The sequence below is a fragment of the Moschus berezovskii genome, chromosome 6, assembly GCF_049115385.1.
Source record: "Moschus berezovskii isolate FMDL1 chromosome 6, NW_MosBer_1.0, whole genome shotgun sequence".
Classification (NCBI taxonomy): Eukaryota; Metazoa; Chordata; class Mammalia; order Artiodactyla; family Moschidae; genus Moschus; species Moschus berezovskii.
In genome coordinates, this window is record NC_142465.1 from 116774634 (window position 1) to 116799264 (window position 24631).

Consider the following 24631-nt stretch of genomic DNA (forward strand, 5'->3'; position numbering starts at 1 on the left):
CTGTGCTGAAAGCAACAGAAACAACTTTGTTCCAGAAAGAGGGCTCCATGGAGCCCAGTGCGTGCACCAGCTGGCTGTCTGGGCGCTCGGGAGCTCCCCTCGGGGGATCGCTCACCCATGCAGACCACCAGCCAGATTCCTGGATGGCCCCCCTACCCCTGCCCCGAATCCCCGTGGCCAGGTGGTCCCTTTGCTTCTTCCTCTGTGCTGCTCAGCCTTCTCCAGCCCCACCCCAGCCCACAGAGTGGTTGCTCTCCTTGCCGCACAGCTCGCAGGATCTCAGTTCCCCCTGATTGAACTGGGGCCACAGCCATGAAAGCACCATGTCCTAACCATTAGACACCGGGGGACTCCCTCTTTGCCTCCTCCTCTGCTCCCCTGGTCTCTCTGCCACAGCCGCAGAGTGGCCACCTGCAAGATCCCACCAGGTCCCCTTCCAGGCCCAAGCATCGTGGCGGCCAGGCCTGGGTCCCAGCACAGCTGCAGCCTGGTCTCCCCTCTCCGCTAGACACAGCCTGGAAGCCCCAGGGAGGGTTTTCAGAAAGACGCCATGCTTCCTTGCCCTCGGACCCTCCGTGTGAATTCCCTCAGCCCCAGGTCAGCCTCCCTCCTTGAACCCCAAAGGCTGAGCTAACGCCTCCGCCACAGGGCTCACCTCTGATGTAACTCTGCCACGGGTCCCCCGGGGTGGGGACAGAGGTGCATTCACCCAACGAGTCCCCTGTGAACACTCGTTACTTCTGCACTTCCCAAGCCTCCCCTTGTCCCGGGCCTTCTTCAGCTCCAATTCCCGCTCTCATTTTGGCTCCAGAAGCAGGCAGCCCAGGGCTCTTCCCTGGTTCTGGGGGAGGAGCCCCAGATCTGACCCTGTTCCCAAGTGGAAGGGGTCGTCTCTCGGCCTCCTACCTGGAGGAGGCTCCTATTTTGGGGGCTGTGTGTGGGAACCCAGAGTCCTCTGGCCCCTTCTGGAAGAGGCAGACAGGCCTCCAATAACCACTGTCCTCCCCTGGGGTCCCCAGACATGTATATGTGACCTCCATGGAGTTGTCCACAGAGACAGGGGCCCAGGTAAAGAGAGAGGTTTCATCCATCACGCCAGGCAGCCTGCTCACTGGGTGCCACCTTCACCTGGCGTCCAGGTGTGTGTGAGGTGTGCAGGCATGCAGTGGTGGGAGCTGTAGGAAGGGACGTGTGTACCCCACTGAGGACCTGACTGCCCCCTGCAAACAAGGCCCCTTCAGAGGAGGGCTAGTGGCTGGTCAGGTAGAGAAGGGCCGGCACCTCCAGGCTCGACCACCTCACCCCTGTTTGGCCCCTTTGCTCTGTTGATCAGGGGAAGGTGGAAGACCTGGATGGACCACGACTTTGAGATGCAGCCGCATGGGGCCCCCAGCCCCGGAAACTCCTTCTCCCGCAGCCACCTGCTGGGCCGCCCAGCCCGCCCCTCAAAGCTCCCCGGCGGGGTGTCGCCCCTCATCCCTGTTCTCAGGAAGACCTTTCATCTGGATGCTTTTCCCCTGAGCCACACCCCGCAGGCTTCCAGCCGGCCGGGCCTTGGAACGAGGGCCTGGAGCATGTCCTCCCAGGAGACTGGCAAGAGCTTGGCATCCAGGAAGTTCAGTTCCATCTCCTTAACAGTCCATCCGCACAGCCAGGCACGGCCCCTGGGCCCCCTGCCTTCTCACTGGGAAGAGCTGTCCAGCCGGCGCAGGGAGGTGGCCGCCCACGGAGGAGGGAGGCTGCCCGCAGCTGGCTCGTCATCTGTGGCCCTAGTGCCAGGAGACGGGGTCCACTCCGAGGGCCCAGGAAACCCAGGTCTGGCCAAACCCGGCAGGATGCCCACAATGGAGAAGCCCCTGGTGAGCTCGTACCTGACCCTACCGTTCCAGTCCCGCTTGGCTCCAAGTCCACCAGGTCCTGCGGGGCCGAGCTCAGCGAGTCCGAGGCACCCCGTCCCAGTGACTGCACACGTGCCTGCCAGAGCTTCTCCGGGAAGAGGCAAGGCCCGGTCCAGGGGTATCCCGAGACCCCGGCTGCATCTCCAAAGGCCCTCCCCTGCCGCAGGGCCCGCGATGGCCATGGACTTGGCTGCTCTGGATACGAGGCCAGGCACAGCCAGCCGTTTATCCACAAGGGCCACCAACAGACCCGGCTTGACCGTCAACTTGGCTACACCAAATCCATCCAGACTGGACACAGGCATTGAGTCCCCTGATCTGGACGCCAGTCTGGGTTCTGCCATGGACGTGGCTACAGTAGGCACAACCAAGCCTGGTGGGGGCATGGACTCAGTAACCCCAGACCCGGACAAGGTGGGCAAAGCCATAGCTACAGTGGGCACAGCGAAGCCAGAAACCACCACAGGGGGTGCAGCCGTGGAACGGGCAGCCCCAGATCCAGTGAAGCTGGGCTCACCCAGGCCGGACACAGCCATTCTGGCAAACACAGCCAAGCTGGGCGTGACTACGAATTCTCCAGCTCTGGATACAAGCAGGTTGGTCATAGCCATGGGTCCAGCTGTGCCAGTCACCCCAGACCTGGCTGCTGGTGGGACCACACTGGACAGTGTCATTAACCTGACGACAGCAGACGTTGCCACCCACCCATCAGTGCTGAGCCGAAGCACAGACGCAGCCCTGGGCCACCCTTCAGCAGATGCTGGCACGGACTGGGCCAGAGAAACCAAAGGTAAATGCAAAGAGCTGGGCTGGGGGGGCACTGGATTGCTGAGGGTGGGCGGGCAGAGGTGTAAGGGCCTGGAGGTAGATTATGCTTGGTAGATCTGGAAAGGGAGGGAAGACTTTTTTTTTAAGGTGAGAATGCCATTTATTTTAATGTCTATGCATTTAGTTTATTTATCTGGCCGTGCTGGGTCTCAGTTGTGGCACATGCAACAAATGGGATCTTACTTCCCTGACCAGGGATCCAACCCGCGTCCCCTGCATAGGAAGGTGGATTCTGAACCACTGGACCACCAGGGAAGTCCTGGGAGGGAAGATTTCAAGGTCAGAGTTGAATGAGCTGGGGAAAGGGGATGGGATTGAGGGGCAGAACACAGGAGAGGCAGCCTGAGCTGGGTTCCAAACTGCCAGTCAGAGTTCAAGCCGAGGAAGCCGTCAGAAGGAAGGCTTGCAGGGGTAGTTTGTGGGAGAGCAATTATGCTGAGTTTGTCCTTTGCCATCTTCCATGACTATTTCTCTGTTCCCTGAAGACCTGAAATAATCAGGTGAGCTATAAGTGAGTCCACCTACACGAAAATGTAGACCAGCACTTCAGTAAGTGGTGATTTGTCTAACACTCAACACTGCCAGGCTCCTCCAGATGTGAATAGTGATCTCACACTATTAGTGAGACCTTCTAAATCATTCCTTTTCAGCCTTTCAGGAAGATAGCTGTTGCTTTTTCCTTTTTTTTTTTTTACAGTAAAAAGTTTATTTATTTGGCTGTACTGGGTCTCAGTTGCAGCATGTAAGATCTTTGATCTTCACTATGGCATGTGGAATTTTTCTAGTTGTGGTACATGCAACATGTGGGATCTTAGTTCCCTGACCAGGGATCCAACCCATGTTCCCTGCATTGGAAGGTAGATTCTGAACCACTGGACCGCCAGAGGAGTCCTGGGAGGGAAGATTTTAACTCTTAGTTAAAGATTTTAACTCTTAGTTGCAGCATGTGGGATCTAGTTTCTTGACCAGGGACCAAATCCAGAACCCTTGCATTGGGAGCTCGGAGTCTTAGTCACTTGGGAGAAACCCTGATAGCTGTTGCTTAAAAGGTGTCTTACTTGGAATTCTTTCTTGGTTCCCTAGCCCCTTCGCTGTAGTCCTAAAGGGTGAGTTGGAGATTTGTATGTTGGAAGTCCCACATGGAACCATAAACAGGTCAACACAAGGGCCAGAAGTTCATTTGGTCTTCGAGAGGCTGTGACTGGCCTAAATCACATAGCTGACATGTCTAAAGTGGCAGTAGTCGTAAAGAACCCGCCTTCAGTGCAGGAGATGTATAATAAGAGACTCGGGTTTGATCCCTGGGATGGGAAGATCCCCCGGAGGAGAGGGCATGGCAACCCACACCATGGGCAGAGGAGCCTGGAGAATCCCATGGGCAGAGAAGCCTGGTGGGTTATAGTCCATAGATGTCTCAAAGAGACGGACACGACTGAAGCGACTTAGCATGCATTCATGCAAGGTAACGGGGACCCAGCGATTGGAATTCTTCTGCAGTCTCATTCCCAGCCTTTCAAAGGCTCAGAGATTCTGGGTCTGGCAGATGCTCAGAAAGCATCTGGTCCTGTGGCTTACCTGGGGTTGGGGGTTGTCAGCCCCCTTCCCACTGCACTCTGCACACTCGGTCTGGGGGAGCCCACTCAGGCTCTCGTCTTCCCTTCTCTGGGACCCCAGCTCTCTCTCTATCTTCAGCCCAGCCCTCTCTTCTGAAATGCGGGTGTGGACAGCCAGCAGCCTGCTGGACCCCTCCACCCAGACAGCTCCCAGGCAAGTTCAGAGGCAGCCCTTTTCTTCCTGACTTCTGCCTTCCCTATTATCACCCCTGTAGCTGCAGGCCCCACCCCACTAGAGACCCGGGCATCCTGCTCTTTCTTTCCCCTTCATCCCAGCCAGTATGATTCCAACTCTGTGGCCCAGCCTCCTCAGCCCTAGGCTCTGTGTCCCTTTCTCTCCATCCCTCTGCCCCTGCCAGGCCACTCATCCCCTTCAACTGGCATGAGATGAGGGACACATCTCATGGGATCACTTTCTGCTTAACAGCTGTTGGTGACTCACCATTATCTTCTTTTAAAGTCCAGCTCCTCAGCTTGACTCCCAAGGCGGTGGACTTCTCCAGGCCTCTTATCTCTGTATCCCTGTCTGGAATTTTCCCTGCTTCTTTGCATCCAGGAGCTCTGTTGTCCCCAGCACCAGGCAGATCTCACCTCTGGTCTCCTCACCTCAGCCCTCTTCTCTCCATGAAATGATTTCCCTTTTTCCCTCCCACCTACATTTGTCTTTCCATCTTGGCCCTCACCCCCTCCAAGAAATCCTACAAAACCCCTCTGCCCAGGGTGCCCACTCCCTGCCCCCCCAGTTTCCCTGTGCATGCCCAACTCCCTGTATTAGGACAGTCCAGCTTTCTGTCTTACCCCACCAGACCCAGAGCTCTTTGAGGACATAAACCACGGTCCTCATTCCTATGCCCGCCTGGCCTGGCAATGTGCTATCCACTCATGTGGATTACATGCAAGAAAGATATTTTTCCCCCCTGATCGGTAAATTGAGGCCCAGTAAAGAAAGTTCCTGACCAGTTCAAGGTCATAGGGCTCGTCACCCCAGAGCCAGGCCCGGGCTCCTGAATCAGGCAGGGTTCTACCGGCACCCAAGCCTGGGCGGAACCCCACGGAACCAGCCCAACATACAAACCACCGCGTGACTCACGCTCGCGCACCGCATCCCGCAGCTGTCACCGGCCCCCCGCGCTCCCGCCCCACCCCAGCCTTAGAGAGTTAGAGGCCGGGAGCGGGATCCGGGCGGAGGCATGGGAGGGATGGGATGGGATGGGATGGGATGCGGAGGGAGGGAGGGATGGGATGCCCGCCCGGCATCTCGAGCCTGTGAGGCCCGGCGCCCCCGCGCAGCCGGCGCTGGGTGCCCGCGCTCCCGCGTGCGTGCGGGCGGGCGGAGAGCCGGTGCGGGCGCCGACGCCGTGGGAGGGGGAGGGGGAGGGGCCCTCGGCGGGGCGGGCGGCGCGCGGGTCACGTGGTGCGGGTGGCAGCGGCGGCGGCGGCGGCGGCGGCATCGGTGCGCGCGGGCAGGGGCAGCGCGGCGCCGAGCCACGGAGTCGAAGTCTCGGGCGGGCGCGGCGGCGCGGGGCGCTGGGGCGGCGCGGCCGGGCCGCGGGCCGGGCGGGTGGGCGGAGAGCGCCGAAGGGCGAGGCCCGGCTGCTGGGGCTACTCGGCCCAGGAGGAGCCCGCGTCCCGCTCAGCCTTGCAGCCCCGCGCCCTTGAGCATCTTCCCGGAGGAAACGGAGACAAAGGAGGATTCATGTCCAAAGGTAAGGAGGCCGGCCGGGCCATCGGCGCGCGCCGGGAGGCGGAGGCTGCGGCCCCTACCAGCCCAGCTGGAGATGCTACCGGGGGAGGGTTGACGCGCGGAGGAGCCCACGCACGGTGACATATGTGCACGGACACACACACGGTGGCACACTCCCCAAGATGTCCAAGCCCGGAGAAATGCACAGACGGGAAGGCGGAGAGACACGGAGACCCCCGAACACGCAAGCGGGCACCGCGATGCGCGCTGGAGCACACTGAGACGTGCACACACATGCACACCACGCGCAGGTAGCGGGACCACCTACAGCTGGGCTCAGAGACCTATGCGCTGACACACAGACCCCTTCCCCCACACACGGGGGCGGGCGGGCGCACGCTGACACAGGCACAAGCTGGTGGTCTCCAAGGGAACTCGTTGGCCTCCAGAGGACTGGGATGGAGGAAGGGTATATATCTCAGGGCCCTTTGCTTCTGTGAATGGGAAAGTACTAAGATATCTTTTGTGATTTCTCCGCTGAGAGCCGGGGGCTGGAGCTAGGATGGGTGGACTGAAATTGCCTCTGCGGGTGGGGGTGGAGTCTTAAAGACTGCTGGGGTCTGGGGGGTGGGAATGATGTCCGGCTCCGGAAGGAAGAGCCTCCCCACCCCCTGGATCCCCACGAAGCCAGGAAGGCAGGTGCTATTCTGGAAACGTCCCCTCCCTTTGCGTCCACCTTCCCAGCAGAGGGGTGGGGTCCCTGGGCCGGACAAAGACAAAGCCCATTCATTTCCCTGTAAGAGAAAGCACCGGGGCCCTTTCTTGGCAGGGAGGTGGGGGTGGGGATGGGGGGTGCCGTTTCTGTGGGGACTAAGAGCTGAGCAGTAGGGTGAACAGGGTTTCTCCCTGGAGCACGGTTGGGGCAGGTGGCTCCCAGTAGGAGGTGCTGCAGGCAGGGCCCTGAGAAAGCTGGGAGCTCAGAAGGAGCCCCAGGAACCATGTAGACAGGATGGCATATTTGCGTTATATCTGGCTGTGAGCCCATCCTGAGCTCTTCCCCACCCCTGGGGAGTCCCTCCTCCAATCCCTGTTGTGGAGGGAGGAGAAGGTCTCATAACAGAGTCTATCTCCGAGCCTGGGGCCCACCCAAGAGCCATTTGCTGGGTTGGAGGTCAGCCGCTCCACTGAGGGAGCAGTATCCAAAGGAGGAGAAGGGTGATGGCTCTGAGTAACGTCAGCCTTGCAGTGAGGCTTGCATCCGTTCATTCGTTGCCGAGTGCCTTGTTATACTAGGTACATCGGGGCACAGAAATCCATAAGACATGGCTCCTGCCCTGAAGAAGGCTGGCAGCTGGCATGTGTTCAGTGCCAGGTTTATGCCCACACTTTTGTGTAAGAATCAAAGCAACCCAGCGGGCGGGACTGTCCCTGTCTTCCTGAGGAGAACACTGAGGCTCCGGAGGCCTTCTGCCTGGGGGTCAAGGATGGGCCAGCTGCCCGTCTGGAGCTGGCATGGCTGGACCTGGAGGGGCTGCAAGGGGCAGAGGAGGGAGCTACAGAATTTAACTTTGGAGCTGCCTATGCCCTGTGCTCTGGAGGTCTGCTCACCAGACAGTATGAGCCAAGGACCTTATCTGGGGTCCAGAAGTGTCCTTGGTACTTAGTCTAGGGTTTGGCTGGAGTCGGCTCTCACTGGAGGGCCTATAGAATGGCCCAGAGGGGATGGAGTGAATGAGTGATGAATGAAAGAATGTGATGACTGCAGAGGTACTCAGGGGGCTGAGGCAGCACAGAGGGGAGGCATCCACGTGAGATGGGAAAGCGGAGGCTTTCCTGTATAGTGAAGGAAGAGTGGGAGGTCACCAGGGGCTGGAGCAGGCAAAGGGTCTTCCAGCAAAGGCTGTGACACCGTGAATTGCTGCAGGTTTGCAATACTGTGGCTGTTGGGTGGTCGTCCTTAGCACGTGACTGGCACATAATTGCCATGTGGTTGGGAGGGGCATCTTGCCAGCAGGAGCTCTGTGGGTGGTGACAGGTGCTCGATGGAGGAATGAAAGTGATGGACTCTGCTCCTGGCCTGCTGGAGCTCCTAGAAGTTGCCCGGGAATCTGGTCAGCTGTCCTCTTCTCAAAACCAGGTTGTGTTTGGGGAGTGGTCTTTGAGGATGCTGCAGTTGACAGGCTGGGGCTGAGCGGGCTGGGGTGAGGATGCAGACTTTATAAAAATCCTTATAAAAACTCCCATAAATAAATACCAGACTCATTTTCCAGGTCTGTAGAGTAAGACCTTGCCCCCCAAAACACACACGTGTGCACGGATGGCTCCATCTCACAACAGTGGTTGTGGTGACCCAGTGGGCTAGCCGCAGAGGCGTCCAGGGGATGAAGAGGGCTGGCCTGGCGAGCAGCTGGACAGGGAAATCGGGGCATTGGCCCCAGTGCAGGTGTGCTGAGTTGGGCTCGAGAACCACGTGCGGAGTGGAGGCGCAGGCCAGGCTGCTGATAGTCAGCTGCTTCAGGCCCGAGCCAATCTGGGTGCCTTCTGGAGCTGCCTGGCTGGCAACAACTTCCTGGGAAGCAGGAGGGAACCACGCCAGGCCCTGGGGAGGTCCCGAGACTCCGTCAGATTTGGCTGTGCCTGCAGATGACAAGGAAAGAATGGTTTCCAGCGGAGAGGGAGAGAGTCATGCCAGGACCAGGGAAAGGACCAGGTGGTGGGGGTACAAGAACAGTCTCCTGGCTGGCTTTGGGGTGGGGGAGGGAGGTGCTCCTGTCCCCTCTCTCTCTTTCCCATCTGCTGCTCCATCACTTCTCCCTGTGAGCCGGAGACCCTGCAGGGTGGTAACCAGGAGCCATAGGATTCTAGAATGGCCAGGCTGGAAGCGAGCCTCCAGAGAGCGTGGAGTCCAGTGACTGCGCTGGGTAATTAGCATCTAGGGCACCTCCCTTTAACAAGTGCGTCCACATGCACCACTTCATTCCCCTCCTGACTGGGAACTGGAAAGTGGCAGGACCCAGAGGGTTTGCAGCAGTGCTCACGTTGGGCGCTCCCCGCAGCCTTAATCACTATCCTACGCAGTTTACGGAAGAGGAAGCAGGTGCATGGGGCAGGTGGTTCACCCGAGGCCATGGAGAAGGCAAGTCACAGGGTCAGGCTCTTCCCACGCCACCACACACACCTGTCTTACGGGGAGGGAAGTGGGGATGCTGTGTCCCGAAACCCACCCTGGAGGACAGTGCCCTGATAAGGGAACACACAGCTTTTTCATGTATATGAGCATGCCCATGATGTGCCAGAGACAGAAGGGTGTTTGCCTTTCTCCACCGGGGAAGGGCTGTGATCTCACCACGCCAAGAACACAGCGTGTCATGTCATCTTAGGCCTATGACTGCCCCTACTTGGGCCTCATCCTCTCCTCATTGGTCAGCAGGGGAGACTTACTCCTCCTCAGATTTAAGACTAAGGCTTGGAGAGGACTTCCCTGGTGGTCCAGTGGTTAAGACTCCATGCCTCCACTGCAGGTGGCATGGGTTTGATGCCTGGTCTGGGAACTAAGGTGCTGAATGCTGTGGGGTACAGCCAAACAAAAAATCTGAAAGCAGTAAACAACTTAAAAAATAAAAATACGGTGTGGAGGCTGTTTGGGGCTCCTTGGGGCACGGAGACCCCGCCTTTGCAGCAGTGCTCATGGAATAGAGGGGACTCAGCCTGGGAGACACGGGTGATGCTCACTCTGCTGAGGCGGCCCCGTGTGCTTCTTTCTTTAAAAAGATTATCTTGTTGCCTCAGGTCTTAGTCGAGGGACGCTGGATCTTTCGCTGTAGCTCACGGACTCTATTTGCAGTGCATGGGCTTAATTGTTCCTCAGCATGTGGGATCTTAGTTTTCCTGCCAGGGATGGAACCCATATGCTCTGCCTTGCAAGGCACATTCTTAACCACTGGACCACTAGGGAAGTCCAAGACCCATGGGTTTCTAAAAGACAAAGCAACTGGGTCAGGGACAGGCAGTCAAGAGAAGGTAGGTCCAGAATCCTAAAAGGTCTTTGCTTTGCCTTTTATTTGGGTAAGGCAGGAATGTCAGTGATTCTCAGCTGTTGGCTGTGCCAGCCAATATCTGGCACTGTCTGAAAATACTTTTGATCGTTAAATTGGGAGCTACTACTGGCATCTAGTAGTGGAGAAGGAAATGACCACCTACTCCAGTATTCTTGCCTGAAAAATCCCATGGACAGAAGAGCCTGGTGGGCTACAGTTCAAAGGGTCGCAAAGAGTCAGACACGACTGAGTGACTAGTAGAGGCCAAGGATGTCCCTCAATGGACTTCAGTGCTCAGGACAGCTCCCTACTCTCATCATCTGACCTAACATGTTGATAGTGCCAAGGTGAAGAAACCCCTGGGTTAGAGACACAGATCTGGTGCTTTGGAGCAGCGAGGTGCATTTGAAAGTACCCCAGCAACCGGAGGGTCTGGGTACTGTGCAGATTTTCTATCTGACTTGCTCTATGTCCTTATGTGAGCCCTTACCACTGCTCCTCATCCCCAGGCCTCAGTTTCCACATCTATGATATGGGAGACCTGTACTGGAGGACATCCATGGTCCCGTCCAGGCTTAACTTTGTATAATTGTGTATCCAGAGAATAAAACTGTGGTGTCCACGTGACCTCAGCCTGCCTCTCCCACCTTGGCTTTGCAGGGTTCCCGGAAACCAGGACGGACACAGCCATGTCAGAGCTGGTGCCTGAGCCCAGGCCCAAGCCGGCAGTGCCCATGAAGCCCGTCGGCATCAACCCCAACCTGCTGGGCTACATCGGCATCGACACCATCATCGAGCAGATGCGCAAGAAGACCATGAAGACGGGTTTCGACTTCAACATCATGGTGGTCGGTATGGAGGCCGTGGGCTTCCTGGAGACCCTGGTGGCAGGCAGCATCCTTTAGAATCCCACTTCTTTCTTTAGGTTGGCCTTAGGCCTGGCTTCTCTAGAATGAGCTCTTCCTCAGAGGAAAGATCTCAGCGTGCTGATCACAAAGGCCTAACTCCTTTTTCCCCACAAGGCTGGCTGATCTGAGGATGGGAGATGTGGATGGACGACAGTCAACCTGGCCCCTTCATCCCCTGTCTGCTCAAGGCCTGGGAGCATCACCCTTGTTCTTCCCTATCTTCAAGAGTTGGGGGAGGATCAGAGGAAGGGTGGTCTTCTTTCTGATCTTTGGTAGTGCTTTCAAGCTTGAAGAGAATTTCCAGGATGTTGGTCACTAAGTAGGGTCACTGGGCCACAGAATATAAGAGCAGGGAGGGGCCTTTGCCTTTGATGCAATGACATCTCAGTTCTGAAGCTGGGATCTGGGAGTCATCCTTCTTCCTCCTGCTTTACCCCCCAATCCAGTCAGTCATCAGATACTGTCAATTTTACCTCACAGATCTCTCTCCAGTCTGTCTGCCCTCTCCGTCTCCACTGCCAGCATGCTAGGCTACCAGTTGCTACTACCCTGGGTTACCACGGCCACCTAACTCAGAGCTGCTCATACATCTGGGCCAGAGTGTAGATCATCTGGAACATCTTGCTCTAAAAAACATTGGCTAAACTAGACAGCGTGCGTGATGACATAACTTCTTTTACTCCTGGTTCTCTGTCTTCTTCAGTCCATTGTCTACCAGTGACTGCATAATTTTTCTACCCTGCAGAACTCATCATCACCCATCCTACTTAACAATCTTTCATAAGTTTAAGGGTCTGAATTCCTAGCCTGGCCTGGTACTACCTCTCCACTCATCTCTTACCACTTCCCATGTAGCATCTTATTTAATCGCTGAGCCATGTTTTACTCTTTGCAGTGCCATGGACTGCAGCACACGGAGTTCCTCTGTCCTTCACCATCTCCCAGAGTTTGCTCAAACTCATGTCCATTGAGTCAGTGATGACATCTAACCATCTCATCCTCTACCACCCCCTTCTTTTCTGCCTGCAGTCTTTCCCAGCATTGGGGTCTTTTCCAATGAGTCGGCTCTTGGCATCAGGTGGCCATAGTATTGGAGTTTCAGCTTCAGCATCAGTCCTTCCAATGAATATTTGGAGTTTATTTCCTTTGGGTTTGATTGATTTGATCTCCTTGCAATCCAAGGGACCCTTGAGTCTTCTCCAGCACCACAATTAAAAAGCATCAGTTCTTCACTCAGCCTTCTTTATTATCCTCTGATTCTTGTGCATGTTTGAGAAGCACTGCTCAGACCAGTGGTTTTCACCTATCTTTTAGTTGTGGAACCCTTCCTTGGAATAAAATCTTCAGAAGTGCAGTGTCAGTATGCAAAGTAATTCCATCTTTACTTTAAGTGTAATTAAAGACTAAACACCTAGGTCAAGCAAAAACGAAATGGAAAACCAGAGGTTGCCCCTTTCCCAGCGCTCCCAGGGCTCCAGAAGGAGAGAATGTGCAATTCGATTGACGTTTCCCCAGGTCCTTCACCAGTAAGTAGGAAAGCATTCCCACCCACTCGCTCTCCCTGCTCAGCCTCTAGCCTCGCTAGTGAGCATTCAGTCAAGGATCTGGATCACAGCTCTAGAATTCTGTAAGCTCAGGGGAAAGATGCTAGGCTTGGGAGCTGGGCCCAGGGTCTCCCTGCCTCTCATCCTCCTCCTGTCTTGCTGCAGGTCAGAGTGGACTGGGCAAGTCGACACTGGTCAACACCCTCTTCAAATCCCAAGTGAGCCGCAAGGCCTCCAGCTGGAACCGGGAGGAGAAGATTCCCAAGACGGTGGAGATCAAGGCTATTGGGCACGGTGAGGACCCGGCAGGGACCCTGATGGGCGTTGTTCCAAGGACCTCTGCCAGAAAAGGGGAAAAATGGGGCATCTAGGGGATGAGCCAAATGAAAGACGACCTGAAGACAGAATAGAATTAAGCCCTTGAACAAGATGGAGCCAACTCTTTCGACTGTAAGTCCAGAAAAGGGGGTGAGGGAATTAGAGAGGAATGAAGTAGGACTTGAGTGGGATGATAACGCCTGGTGGATTTTTTTTTTTTTAATTTAAAAAAGATACTTTTTTTTTTTTTGGCTGCACCAGGTGTTAGTTACAGCACGAGGGATCTTTAGTGGGGCACGAGAACTCTTTGCAGCATGCAAAGAGTTCACGTTTGCAACCCTAGTTCCCTGACCAAGAGTTGAACCTGGGCCTCCCTGCATTGGGAGCATGGAGTCTTAGCCACTGGCCCACCAGAGAAGTCCCAAGACTGGTTAGATTTAGACAGACAGAGGGGTAAGGAGGGCATTTCAGGTGCAGAGAACGGCATGAACAAAGGTGTTGAAGTGTTGAGGACCCTGAACTTGATTTTTCCAATCATTGGTCCTGTAGAAATAAGGAGCCCAGGACTCCCCCAGCTGGTAGGCAGTGGGGCACCTGGCGTCAGCTGGAGGAGTGACCCCCCCGGGTGCCTTTTCTGTTCACTCCCCAGTGATCGAGGAAGGTGGTGTCAAGATGAAGCTGACTGTCATTGACACCCCGGGCTTTGGAGACCAGATCAACAATGAAAACTGGTATGTCTGCCCGTGTGTGAGACCTCCATCCTAAAGACTGCAAGGCAGACCCTGATTGTGGAGCAGATCCACTCAGACTGAGACCCATCTGTGCCCTCCGTGCTGAGGGCTTAAGTGGCAAGACTTGCTGAAAGGAGCGGGGGGGCGTTGTCAGGAAACAAGCGGAGAGGACCAGATGGGGCCTGGGCGTGAGGGTAGAGCGGGACAGAGCAGAGGGAATGTCAGCCTGGAGATGGAAGTGGGTCAGCAACTGGAGCAGCGGAGCCGGGGGAGCTGGGGTGCAAACCCAGGCAGACCTGGAGGCTGTGGCAGAGAGCGTGGCCTGAGGGCCAGGTGTTGGCCACCTGAACAAAGAGAGGGCTGGAGGAAAACATGGGGGAGGGCAGTTTCCATGAGGAGAGAGCCCCTGGGGACCCAGCGTCCAGCCAAAAGTGGGGAGGTACACTGCCCAGGTGAGGATGGAAGTGTCGGCTGTGAACAGAACGCACAGTGCCTGCCTCATGGTGCAGCGCCCCCCGCCCCCCCAAAAAAAAGAAGCAGCAGCAGCACAATGTAAGATTTCTGAGTTGGGTCTTATTCATTCTTTTACTGAGGGCTCCCCAGGTGGCTCAGTGGTAAACAACCTGCCTGCCAATGCAGGAGACACAAGAGGCGCAGGTTCGTTCTCTGGGTCGGGAAGATTCCCTGGAGAAGGAAATGGCAGCCCACTCCAGTATTCTTGCCTGGAGAATCCCATGGACAGAGGAGCCTGGCGGGCTGCCATCCTTGGGGTCACAGAACCGGACACGACTTAGCGACTGAGCACATTGAGGGCTGCAGCCTGAGTCGGCCTCCCAGAAGGCTCGGAGGACCTGCTCTGAACGGTGGGCGGAGGCCAGTATGCATGTGATTGTTGACGGGGGATACATGCAGCCAAGCACACATCTCAGTCGAAGGCTACTGCCAGGCAAGAGGAACAGAGATCTCTGTTAATGATCTTAGTGCTTTTCTAAGTAGGGGAAGGTTAAGAATTTGGGTCCAAAATCTTTTTCCTGAAATACAACTATGGAAGGGCCTGTTTCCCCAAAGCACAGAGAACCTTATCTTGTTCTTTGTCCCAAATTCCTTCCAGGATAAATTGTAGGTGAGTGACTACAGTGGCTAATGACTTAATCCTTGTATAACCAGATGGCAAGTGACACTCTTTGCTTTACAGAAGGTTCTGGGTAGAAATTTGCTCCCAGACAGGGGTGAAGACAGCTGTGCCTCTGTGAGGGAGCCTGGGGCTGCCCCAGACAGACAGGGCCTCTCAACAACACACCTTGGAATTGGCTGTGTTGATCTCAGAAAGTGGCTGGTCACTTTCTTCTCTGGCTATCCACACACTCCTAGACAGGGAAAGGTTATTATTAAAGCAACTGCCATGATAATGATGAATTGTTACGCTGGGATTATTGTATGCTTATGATTATAATATGAATTATCATCACGCCAGGATTGAGTACTCTCTATGTGCCATTTCTCTGTTCAGTACTGTTGTTGTTTAGTCCCTCAGTCATGTCTGACTCTTTGCAACCCCTTGGACTGTAGCCCGTCAAATTCCTCCAGCCATGGGATTTCCCAGGCAAGAATACTAGAATGGAGGGCCAGTTCCTTCTCCAGGGGATCTTCCTGACCTAGGAAACGAACCTGCGTCTCTTGCATTGCAGGCAGACTCTACCACTGAGCCACCAGGGAAGCCCCGTTCAGTATTACACCTCTAATTCTTACATGACTCTCTCCAGGCACCTGTTGTTACTCTCTTTTCACTTATGAGAAAAGAGCTTCAGAGAAGGGCAGAGACCTCCCCAGAGTGGCCCAGCTAATAAGTGATGGATGTGGGGATGCAGTACTCCTGCCCTGCTGTCAGGAGTAGGGTGGGGATCTGCAGGTTCCCGTAGGTCAATCAGAGGGCTCGGGCTCCAGAGGAGTTCTGCCCTGGCTAACGGGGAAAGCCACCCATGGGGGCCGAGGGAGAATAGTCAAGAGGTCACCTAGAGCCCTCGGGAGGCAGGGAATGAGACGGAGGTGAGAGCCTGTCTCCCGACCCTGGTAAGAGGAGCTCCCAGGTCGTGTCCTTCTGGGACCTCCATTTGCTTTCTTCCCCCCTCCTCTAGCTGGGAGCCCATTGAGAAGTACATCAACGAGCAGTACGAGAAGTTCCTGAAGGAGGAGGTGAACATCGCCAGGAAGAAACGCATCCCTGACACTCGTGTCCACTGCTGCCTCTACTTCATCTCCCCAACCGGACACTCGTATGTACCAGTCCTGTCACCGTCCCTGGGCCTGCCTCTGGTTTGCATCATTTGATCCCAACCTACAGTGAATGAGCAATATATCTAGACTCAGCTAGGGAGGTCAGGTGGGGCCCCATATTGTCATGGCCCTGGGAGTCCCCCACAGATTCTCAACAGGAGAGAGAAGCTGACCACCAGCCCCCATGCTGCCCATCGGTGTGTTAGCACCATGGCACCACTCTGCCAGCAGACAGAAGTTAGTTGCTGTGGGCAAAGGGCTCCTTGTTTGTTCAACAGATATCTGCTATGCAGAGGCCTGGGGTCAGGGGCAGCAAGGATGAGATGGGAAGGGCCCGGGATACTGGATTGGGGCTGGTGTTTAGGTGGAGGTGGGGAGGGGGGACCCAGCTGTAGGCATTTGGAGGGTGGCCAGCCCAGCAAGAGGAGCCAGGTGTCCAGTGATGAAGGCTGACAACCAGCCGGGCCTGCTGGGAACTCTGGTTGTGAGTATCAGGCAGGGCTGAATGATTGGGAGTGCCTGCAGAGAATGGAGCCATCCAAATGGACAAGCAGGCTACCTTCCTGCTGGGGAGGTCTCCTAACTGTCACTGAGCCTGGCAGCTAGGCAAGAATTTCATTCTTGAGACGATGGCACAAGCGTGGCAGGCCCCCAGTTTTGGAGGAGCCAGACGTTCAGCAGGTTTTCGACGGTGCAGCTCAGGAACTCGGCAGGAAGGTTAGCGTTTATCCCTCCCTAGAGCCTGGACTCAAGGTCAGAGCAGGCCGGCAGGCAGCCTGACTTAAATGAGTCTGGTGGACTTCAAACTAGAGCCAGATCGGGGCCCCACAGTCCAGAGGTCCTCAGGTAGGGGAGGGGCCAGGCCCCAGCTGGACCCCTGCAGGACTACTTGGGGACCGGGGGGAGGCCTGTCCAAAAGTGCTGTCCTGTAGGCAGAATATACACACGTATAACCATGACACAAGAATGCATGGGTAGGGACGACAGTCCACGGCTGTTCCCAGGAGAAAGAGATCTCAGGTCAGAAAAGGTGTCATGAAGGAGTGGTTTGAGTGGGGCTTAAAGAAAGCCAGGATATGCCCCAGAGCCAAGGGAGAGAAAAAGGGAGTTGGTGGACTACGCATGGGTAGAGAGGTGGGTTCTGTTCTGCAGACAGGAGGTGGTGGCTACCTCCGCCAGTTCCCAGCCCAGTCCTCCTGTCCCAAGGGTGCCCCTGGAGTGGTGGCAGTGGCTGAGTCAGGGAGGGCATGGTGGCTCTGACACCCCGCCTTCTCTGGGCCCCAGCTTGCGACCTCTAGACCTGGAGTTCATGAAACACCTCAGCAAAGTTGTGAACATCATCCCTGTCATTGCTAAGGCTGACACCATGACCCTGGAGGAGAAGTCTGAATTCAAGCAAAGGGTGAGAAGGCCCCTCCTCCTTTTCCTGTCCCCATGCTTGCCTCTCCCCCTGGGTCCAAGCCCTCTCCTATCCTCTATGACTATATCCACCTCCTACCCCACTTCCCGCCTGGCTCCTACTCAACTGTTAAAGAGACGAGGCTGGTGGAGAATACAAGTTAGTGCGGCTCCAGCCTTCTCGCCCTCCAAACTTACCTGCAAATACCACTAAATGCATAAATCACCTTGAATGTGAGAAACCACTCCTCACCGTTAGGTTGCTTGAAGGACGAGACTAATTAATCAACTGCCCACCGGTCTTTGTCGTTATTTTCCATAAGCTCTGTCCTGTGTCAGACACACAGGGGACTGGGTTGGGGAGATGCCGGAGAAGTATAAAGACGGTACTGCCTTTAAGAAACTTCATAAAGGAGATTACTGAAAAGCACTGGATGGCTTCCTGGAGGAGGAGACCTAAGCTGAGCTTTGAAAGAGGACAAACGGGGAGAGGCTGGGGGTGGCGAGCTGGACCTCTCTTCCCTGCCAAGCGGAGTGAAGCAAGTATGGCACGAGCACTGCCCACGTGGAGTCAGTTCTCAGCGGTCCTGCTTGTCTGGATCCTGATCTTACACACCCTGAGAGGAACAGACCGCATCCCCAGATTCTTCCTCGTGGCAGGCTGGGGTGGGCAGTGGTAACTGTTGGGCTGGGGCTCCCATTCATTCAGGATCCTCCTGCTGCCCAGGGCCTCAGAGTTCAAAGATGACCGGACTGCCATTTGCCCCTCTGGCTTCAGTATGCACATATTTGCACACACATGTACATGCACACATAGCCCTATTTCTATCCTGACGCTTGGCCACCATGCTTCTCCTCCGCACCTCTAGGTTCGAAAGGAGCTTGAAGTGAATGGCATTGAATTCTACCCCCAGAAGGAATTTGATGAGGATTTGGAGGACAAAACAGAGAATGACAAAATCCGGGTAGGTGCCTAGGACTCTGTTCATCACATAGATGCCCACCTTGGTCCCCCTGGGATATGTATCAGGTACCACTTCTGTTTTTCCTCCTGCTTTCCCCTTTCCAAACTTCCTGCCCCACCTTGCCTGACCCAGACCAGAAGCGGCATAGGAGAGGATGAGGCCTAGGGGCCCTGGTTGTGACTGTAAAGCCAAATTCTCCTGTTCATCCCTAGAGCCAACAAAAGCCTCTGGTTCCCCCACCAGGCCAAGCAAAACCAGAGTATGGGGTGATGGAAGGATACAGGCAGAAAAAGCTTCAGGCAGAGCTCCTCCTCAGTTTCTCCTTTAAAATTCAGAGATCAGGCTAGATGAGTGGCTTATCAGCTCTTTTGCTCCCCTAGAAGAACCCTTTAAAAAAGCTAAGCATCAGACAGACTCCAGTATGTTGTTTTTCAGTTGCTCAGTCATGTCCAACTCTTTGCGATCCCATGAACCACAGCATGCCAGACTTCCCTGTCCTTCACCATCTCCCGGAAGAATTTGCTCAAATTCATGCATTGAGTCGATGATGCCATCCAACCATCTCATCCTCTGTTGCCCCCTTCTCCTCCTGCCTTCAATCTTTCCCAGCATCAGGGTCTTTCCAACCCTAACTTCTGAGCATCCCCTGAGGTGTTTCCTGGGAATCTTAAGGCTTCATGAAACCTGGCTGGGAAACCCTTGACCTTTGTGATTTCCGAGATCCCTCTCAATTCTAAACTTCCACTGTTCTGTGATTCCTCATCAGAATCCTGGGTTCTAGTCTAAGCTTTCCCACTAATCACTGTAACCTGGGACAAATCCTTCGCTTTGGCCTTGAGTCGCCTTCTCCATCAAGTGTGGTAACCTAGGAGATGCCCCTCACCTGATGTAGTTGAGACAGGTAGTTCATTGAAAAAATCAATTGAAGAAATCGTTTTAAAAATGAACCATACAAATCTTAAATGTTTTAAAGTAGATGTTTTACTGAATTACTAAATTAAATTATCAAAAACACATCATGTTCATGAAACATTCTTTTTATATAGAGACAAGGTCTCTTCTTGGGAGATAAGTCCACTCTTGTTTTTAATTCAGTGTTTTTCTAAAAAAACCACATTTTTTACTACGTCTAGTCTTAGTTGTGGCATGCAGGCTTTTCATTGCAGCTTGTGGGCTTCTCCCTAGTTGGGACCAGAGCACATGAGTTCTGTAATTTGCAGCACGCAGGCTCTCTAGTTGAGGCGCTTGAGCCCTGTGGCATGTGGGATCTTAGTTCCCTGACCAGGGATCAAACTCATGTCCCTTGCATTGGGAGGCAGATTCTTAACCACTGGACCACCAGGAAAGTCCTGATAAATCCACTCTTAATGCAAAAGGAACTCACCTTTATCAAGTCTTTCTGAAACATTCCATTTTCAGAGAAACAGATCTCCACACTGATATGTCCTCAGCTCATATAATAGTTAATTTATCCAAATGCAATAACAGTACACACCAGGCAGATCGACTTGGGAATAGACACCTGCTGGAGCAGAGGAGCCTAAGTACATCAGAAAGTGGCCTTTGAACTCTGGCAGGGCAGCAGGTATGGGCCTCTGCCAGTGCGGGAGACCATGTACAACTCATTACTTTGGCTGTCCATTGGGTGAGTGTCGTCTAAGAGGTCTGTCTTTCTTGGCTAGCTCACAGAGTTGTTCCAAATCAAACCAAACCTGTTAAAAGTGCTAAAGAGTACAAAGCATTCTCCAGTTATGGGAAAGCTGATTTACTGAGGTTAACCAGCCAGGCAGGGGAGCAGTCAGGTCTGGGACCCTGGGACTTCAGACTTCCAGTCCAGTGCTCTTTTTAAGAGACAAGAACCTGACCTCTGCCATCAGTGGGATCACTGAATGAGCTTCAGAAATGTACAGTTCAAGGTTAGAGGCCCAGGACGGTATGCCATCCTACCCTTGGAGGCGCAAAGTGTAGAAGGATGACATGTGTGTGTGTCTGCTTTGTCAGCAGGAGAGCATGCCTTTCGCTGTGGTGGGAAGTGACAAGGAGTACCAAGTGAATGGCAAGCGGGTCCTCGGTAGAAAAACTCCCTGGGGCATCATTGAAGGTAATTCAATGCATCTTCTTGAAGAACTGGTTGCCAGTCAATTATGCTTATTAATTAAGCATCTGTAGGTCAAGGCACAGTCCTAGGATGCAAGATATAAAATGAATGCCAGCCGGAGCCAGCCAGACCCTGCCGTAAGGGGCTTACAGTCTAAGAAATAAAAGATGGATTTAGCACCTGACCGGGAGGCACTAGCTCGAGGGTCAAAGGAGTTCAGAACATGGAGAGATTAATAAGGATCAGAAAAACCAGAGAAAGGTTTTCACATTAAAGGAGGCATGATCTGAAAAGCTGCTGAAGGGTTGTTCAGATGTTGCCATTTTCATTTTATTAGGAATGATGTGACCTTGAGAAGGTCACAGTGATTCTGAGAGCTCTCAGAGAATCACTTCGGTGATGAATTCATCATGATACCCTCGGAGGGGGGCAGGGTAGGCGTGACTGTTCTCAGATCATCCTCGCTGAGGCACTTGGATCTCAGGTTAAGTGTCCTGACCAAGATCACATGACTTATTAGTGGTGAAACCTGGATTTTAGACCTGGATATTTTGATTTCAAAACCAAGTTCATCCTATTATATCATGTTGTCTCTTATTTTTCTATCTTTTGTTGGGATTTTTTTTAAATAGCATTTTTCTCATCAATTACGTTGAATGAAATTATATCTGTCCTACCCATAGATTATGAGAAAGAGGGCTCATGAGTTAATTCTCTTCGGCTTCCATCGTCTTTGTCAAGTGATTTGCAAATAGTAGGCACTTGATCTATGTTGAATTAGATTTATCAAGCCATCATGACCTCTTTAAGATGGCTCGATCTTATTGTCTCTGTGTGTTTACTGTCTTCCAATCAGATTATAAGCTCCTTAAAGATAGAAATTGTGTCTTCAGCCTTGGGCAAGTTTCTTAGACGCCCTGTGTATTAGTTTCTTTTCCTATAAAATGGGGACTATAATACTACCTATAAGCTGTTATTCCACAGAGTCTAAAATAGTTTTGTGCCCTTGTCACTGCTTCGTGAATCCTTGTTCAATGAGTAAAACCTAGTGCAGTTGAGTGCCACGATGAGCACACCTCTGGAAGGTGACAGATGCCCGGCCTGTGGCTCAGTCCGTGGCCCGAACAGAAGTTCGCCTGCTGGTATCTGGTTAGTGAAGTGACCACCTGTTTTTGTCGTTTGTTTGTTCACAGTGGAAAACCTCAACCACTGTGAGTTTGCCCTGCTTCGAGACTTTGTCATCAGGTGAGACGCACCCCTCCCATCGATGGCAGGTTTAATTATTTGGGGTCCAGAGGCCACTTTTTCAGATCCACTTCCTCGGTCCCCAGGTCCCTCTGACAGAGCTTCTGCTGCAGTCCCAGCTCCCATCTTGAAGGACAAGGGGCTCAAGAGGTGTCATTGGCTGTCTAGTCCCAGTCACTGGGTCCAGACCCTGGAAGCGATGTTTTGACCTCAGGCATGGGTCCTCTCTTCCTCCTCCTACCCCTAATCACATCCCTCTTTCTCTTGCCCTGTGTCCTTCAGGACCCACCTCCAGGACCTCAAGGAAGTAACACACAACATCCACTACGAGACCTACAGGGCCAAGCGTCTTAATGACAATGGAGGCCTCCCTCCGGTGAGCGTGGACGCAGAGGAAAGCCACGACAGTAACCCATGACGGCCCTTCCTCTGTATCATCCCCACTCCACACACACATCCTCAGACCACCGCCCACCACCTTCTTCCTTTCTACGCTGTCCCACAGGCCTGTCTGGTAATTGTGGAGCATCTTGTCTACAGTGTGTGTGTGTGTTGTGTGTGTGCGAGAGATAGAGTGTGTGTGTGTGTGTGTGTGTGTGTGTGTGTGCGCCTGTGCAGGGCTGAGGTATGTATACTGCCTCCCTGGAAAGTTCCTAGTAAGTTTGTTTCCTCCATGGCTGTCCATTATCTGTCTCCTTTCCTTGTGTCCCAGAACAAGGCCGTGTACCTCACTCAAGAGGTCTGGGGGAGGCTTCATTTAAAAATGATGGGAGCAGGTGAGCCTCAGGTAACGCTTTCTTATCTCTGAACCCACCTGTGAGCAGGGACTGCAGAGATTCTCCAAAGATGGTCTGTGGAGCTCGACCTGGGATGGCGGGGCGGAGGGAGTTGAGGAGTTAACCCTCCCTGTAAGCCCGGGGTGATCTGTGGTGAGGCTAGGACTTTTTGGGAAAAGAAAGATCAGGGGAGAGCAGCGAATTCGGCCAGTGCTGGGCTCCTCCAGAATTAGTGCCTACAAGTGGAGGAGAGGGCGTCACCCTTCGGTCTGTGTGGCGTTCACTGTCCAGAAGCGACCACCTGTCTCTGTCGCGACTGCTGCTTTCCACATATCCCACCCCCAGCCCCCCGCCTCACTCTCCTCTGCTTCCACCTTCTCTCTTTCTTCCCTTTCCCTCCTTCCTTTGTCCTGCCCCCTCTGACTTCTTTCATTTCCTTTTAGCCTAATCCACTTGAGCTGCACTTCTATATTTAGGATTTATGTCCGGGTTACTTCCAAAAGTGACTTTAGGCCACTTAACATCCCCAGTAAAATCACAGGACAGTACAAAAGGAGATTTCAAGGGAAATCAGATCTGTAGAGAAGCATGGGAAACACAGTTTCTGCAGTCGAGTGATGAAAAGGGCCCTGAGCTTGTGGGCAGCCTTGCAAAGGATGGGACACAGCGAGCTATGTGGTTCCCAGTGTCTGGTTAAAGAAACACATGTGCTGGTCAAGTGAGATAACCTTTTTTTTAGGTGTTAGGTCCTCGCAGAACTGAGTCTAAAGAAGTATCAAGAACAATATACAGTGTGTGTCTTTCTTGGTCGTTTGGCTTCAGAGACAGTTTTGAACCTCATCTCCCTTCTGTCCATCAGGATTCTTCCTCCCTAAAGCTGGCTTCTGTTTCTCCTCCTTCTTGTATATACTTGACCCCCCTTTCCTTCTCTTCTATTCTCTTTCTCATGTTGAAGCTACTTGCATTTTTGTCTGTCTCTCTCAGCTTTCTGCACTTCCTCTTCCTCACCCCTGTAGACATGCCCAATGACACTCACAAGCCTACATGTAGCCTTTTCTTGCCTCCCCCTTCAGCCCTGTATTTATTAATGCATATATTTTCCATGTTGTTTGACACACAAGTTACTCTTTCTCCTTTAGTCTGTAAGGTGGCTGAAATTTCAAGCTGGGGAAACAGTTTAGCCTCAGGCAAGGGGGAAAATTGATGCAGTTTACAGTAACCTCTTACAACCTCCTGTTTCGTCTCCTGGTCCCACCCAAGGTGTTTTACTGGTCCTCTACAAATCCCAGCATTTATAGGCCCTTATCACTCAGGTGCTAGGAAAACATATAGACTTAAGACCAAGATTCAACAGACCAGGAGAAAGAGGTGGGTGATCAGATTGCTAGTGGCCCCCAACTCATGGTCTCCAATCTTTCCTGGAAGCTCATTACCAGTCCAACCCCTGTCTTCCCTCACCCACACAGTTATTCCAGGTTAGGCACCAGTCAGAGCAGAACAGCGCAGGGTTAGAGTCCAGAGGTTGCTAAGTTTCAACAGAAGAGGGACCCCTGGCTTATATGAAGACGTGGGACTAGACACCTTGGCCTCCCAGGGAAGGCCTGGGGTGGGAGTGGGGGGGCACTGGCGAGGCTGAGGAAGAGCATAGGAGAATAATGCTTGGTGCTCCTAAACCATGATCTCAGCCTCCCTGGAGAAGCTGTTCTGTATGTCTGCTGTCAGCTGCCGGTCTCCACACCCTCAACCGTTCTCAACCCCCCTGCAGGGAGAAGGCCTCCTGGGCACTGTCCTTCCACCCGTGCCAGCCACCCCCTGCCCCACTGCCGAATGAAGGCCATTCCAAGCGCCGCTCCTCCCTCCATTCCTCTCAGCTCTTCTTGCTGCAGGGCCACGCGCTCTTTAGTGCTGTGCGTGTCGGGCCCACCACCACAGCCCCTCTCAGCCCTCAGCAGATGGGAGGGGCCAGCTGCCTCTTTAGGACAGTTGCTGCTTTCATTTATCCACACCACCCCTCTCCTCCCAGTGGAATGGAGTTCCCACCAGCACTGCCCTCCTCCATCGTCTGTGTCAGCCGGTCCTAGCCCATCTGTAGGGTGAAAGAACTCACCAAGAGCTTCTTCTGCCCTTGCAAACCCATATCAGCTACTTGTAACCATCTCCAAGGGATATGGTGTTGCTCCCTGTCCATTCATCTGCATGAGCTGCTCTTGACTTCCTTAAAGGGTCAAGAAAGCAACTTTTCTGCTTGTCGGATTTGTTGATGTCAGCTGTGTGAGCCCCAACGTGGGACAAGGGTGTCTCCTTCATTGCTTAA

The 24631-nt window shown here is 53.7% G+C and overlaps 1 protein-coding gene across 7 annotated transcripts; it reads left to right on the plus strand.

Annotated features, from left to right (window-relative positions):
- Nucleotides 1-1352: 1352 nt before the first annotated feature.
- Nucleotides 1353-24388, plus strand: SEPTIN3 (septin 3). 7 transcript variants are annotated; one of them, XM_055395076.2, is made up of 11 exons: nt 1353-2688; nt 10721-10912; nt 12678-12806; nt 13480-13561; nt 15697-15834; nt 17120-17237; nt 18103-18198; nt 20200-20299; nt 21490-21541; nt 21824-21917; nt 24083-24388. In XM_055395076.2, the coding sequence occupies exons 1-11, from the start codon at nt 1353-1355 to the stop codon at nt 24146-24148; spliced, it is 2403 nt and encodes an 800-aa protein (XP_055251051.1). In that variant the 3' UTR covers nt 24149-24388. The 7 variants fall into 7 exon arrangements, with proteins under 7 accessions (XP_055251051.1, XP_088692892.1, XP_088692893.1 ...); XM_088836769.1 differs by lacking the exon at nt 1353-2688 and adding an exon at nt 5922-6045; XM_088836770.1 differs by lacking the exon at nt 1353-2688 and adding an exon at nt 5922-6045 and having other exon boundaries at nt 20203-20299.
- Nucleotides 24389-24631: the final 243 nt, after the last annotated feature.

Bases quoted from the DNA above. Each gene is read 5' to 3' on its own strand.
- SEPTIN3 (XM_055395076.2), top strand. From the start codon at position 1,353: ATGGACCACGACTTTGAGATGCAGCCGCATGGGGCCCCCAGCCCCGGA. The intron at 17,238-18,102 runs GTGAGAAGGCCC...CCGCACCTCTAG, and splicing joins AGTCTGAATTCAAGCAAAGG to GTTCGAAAGGAGCTTGAAGT. The intron at 21,918-24,082 runs GTGAGCGTGGAC...ACCCCCCTGCAG, and splicing joins ACAATGGAGGCCTCCCTCCG to GGAGAAGGCCTCCTGGGCAC.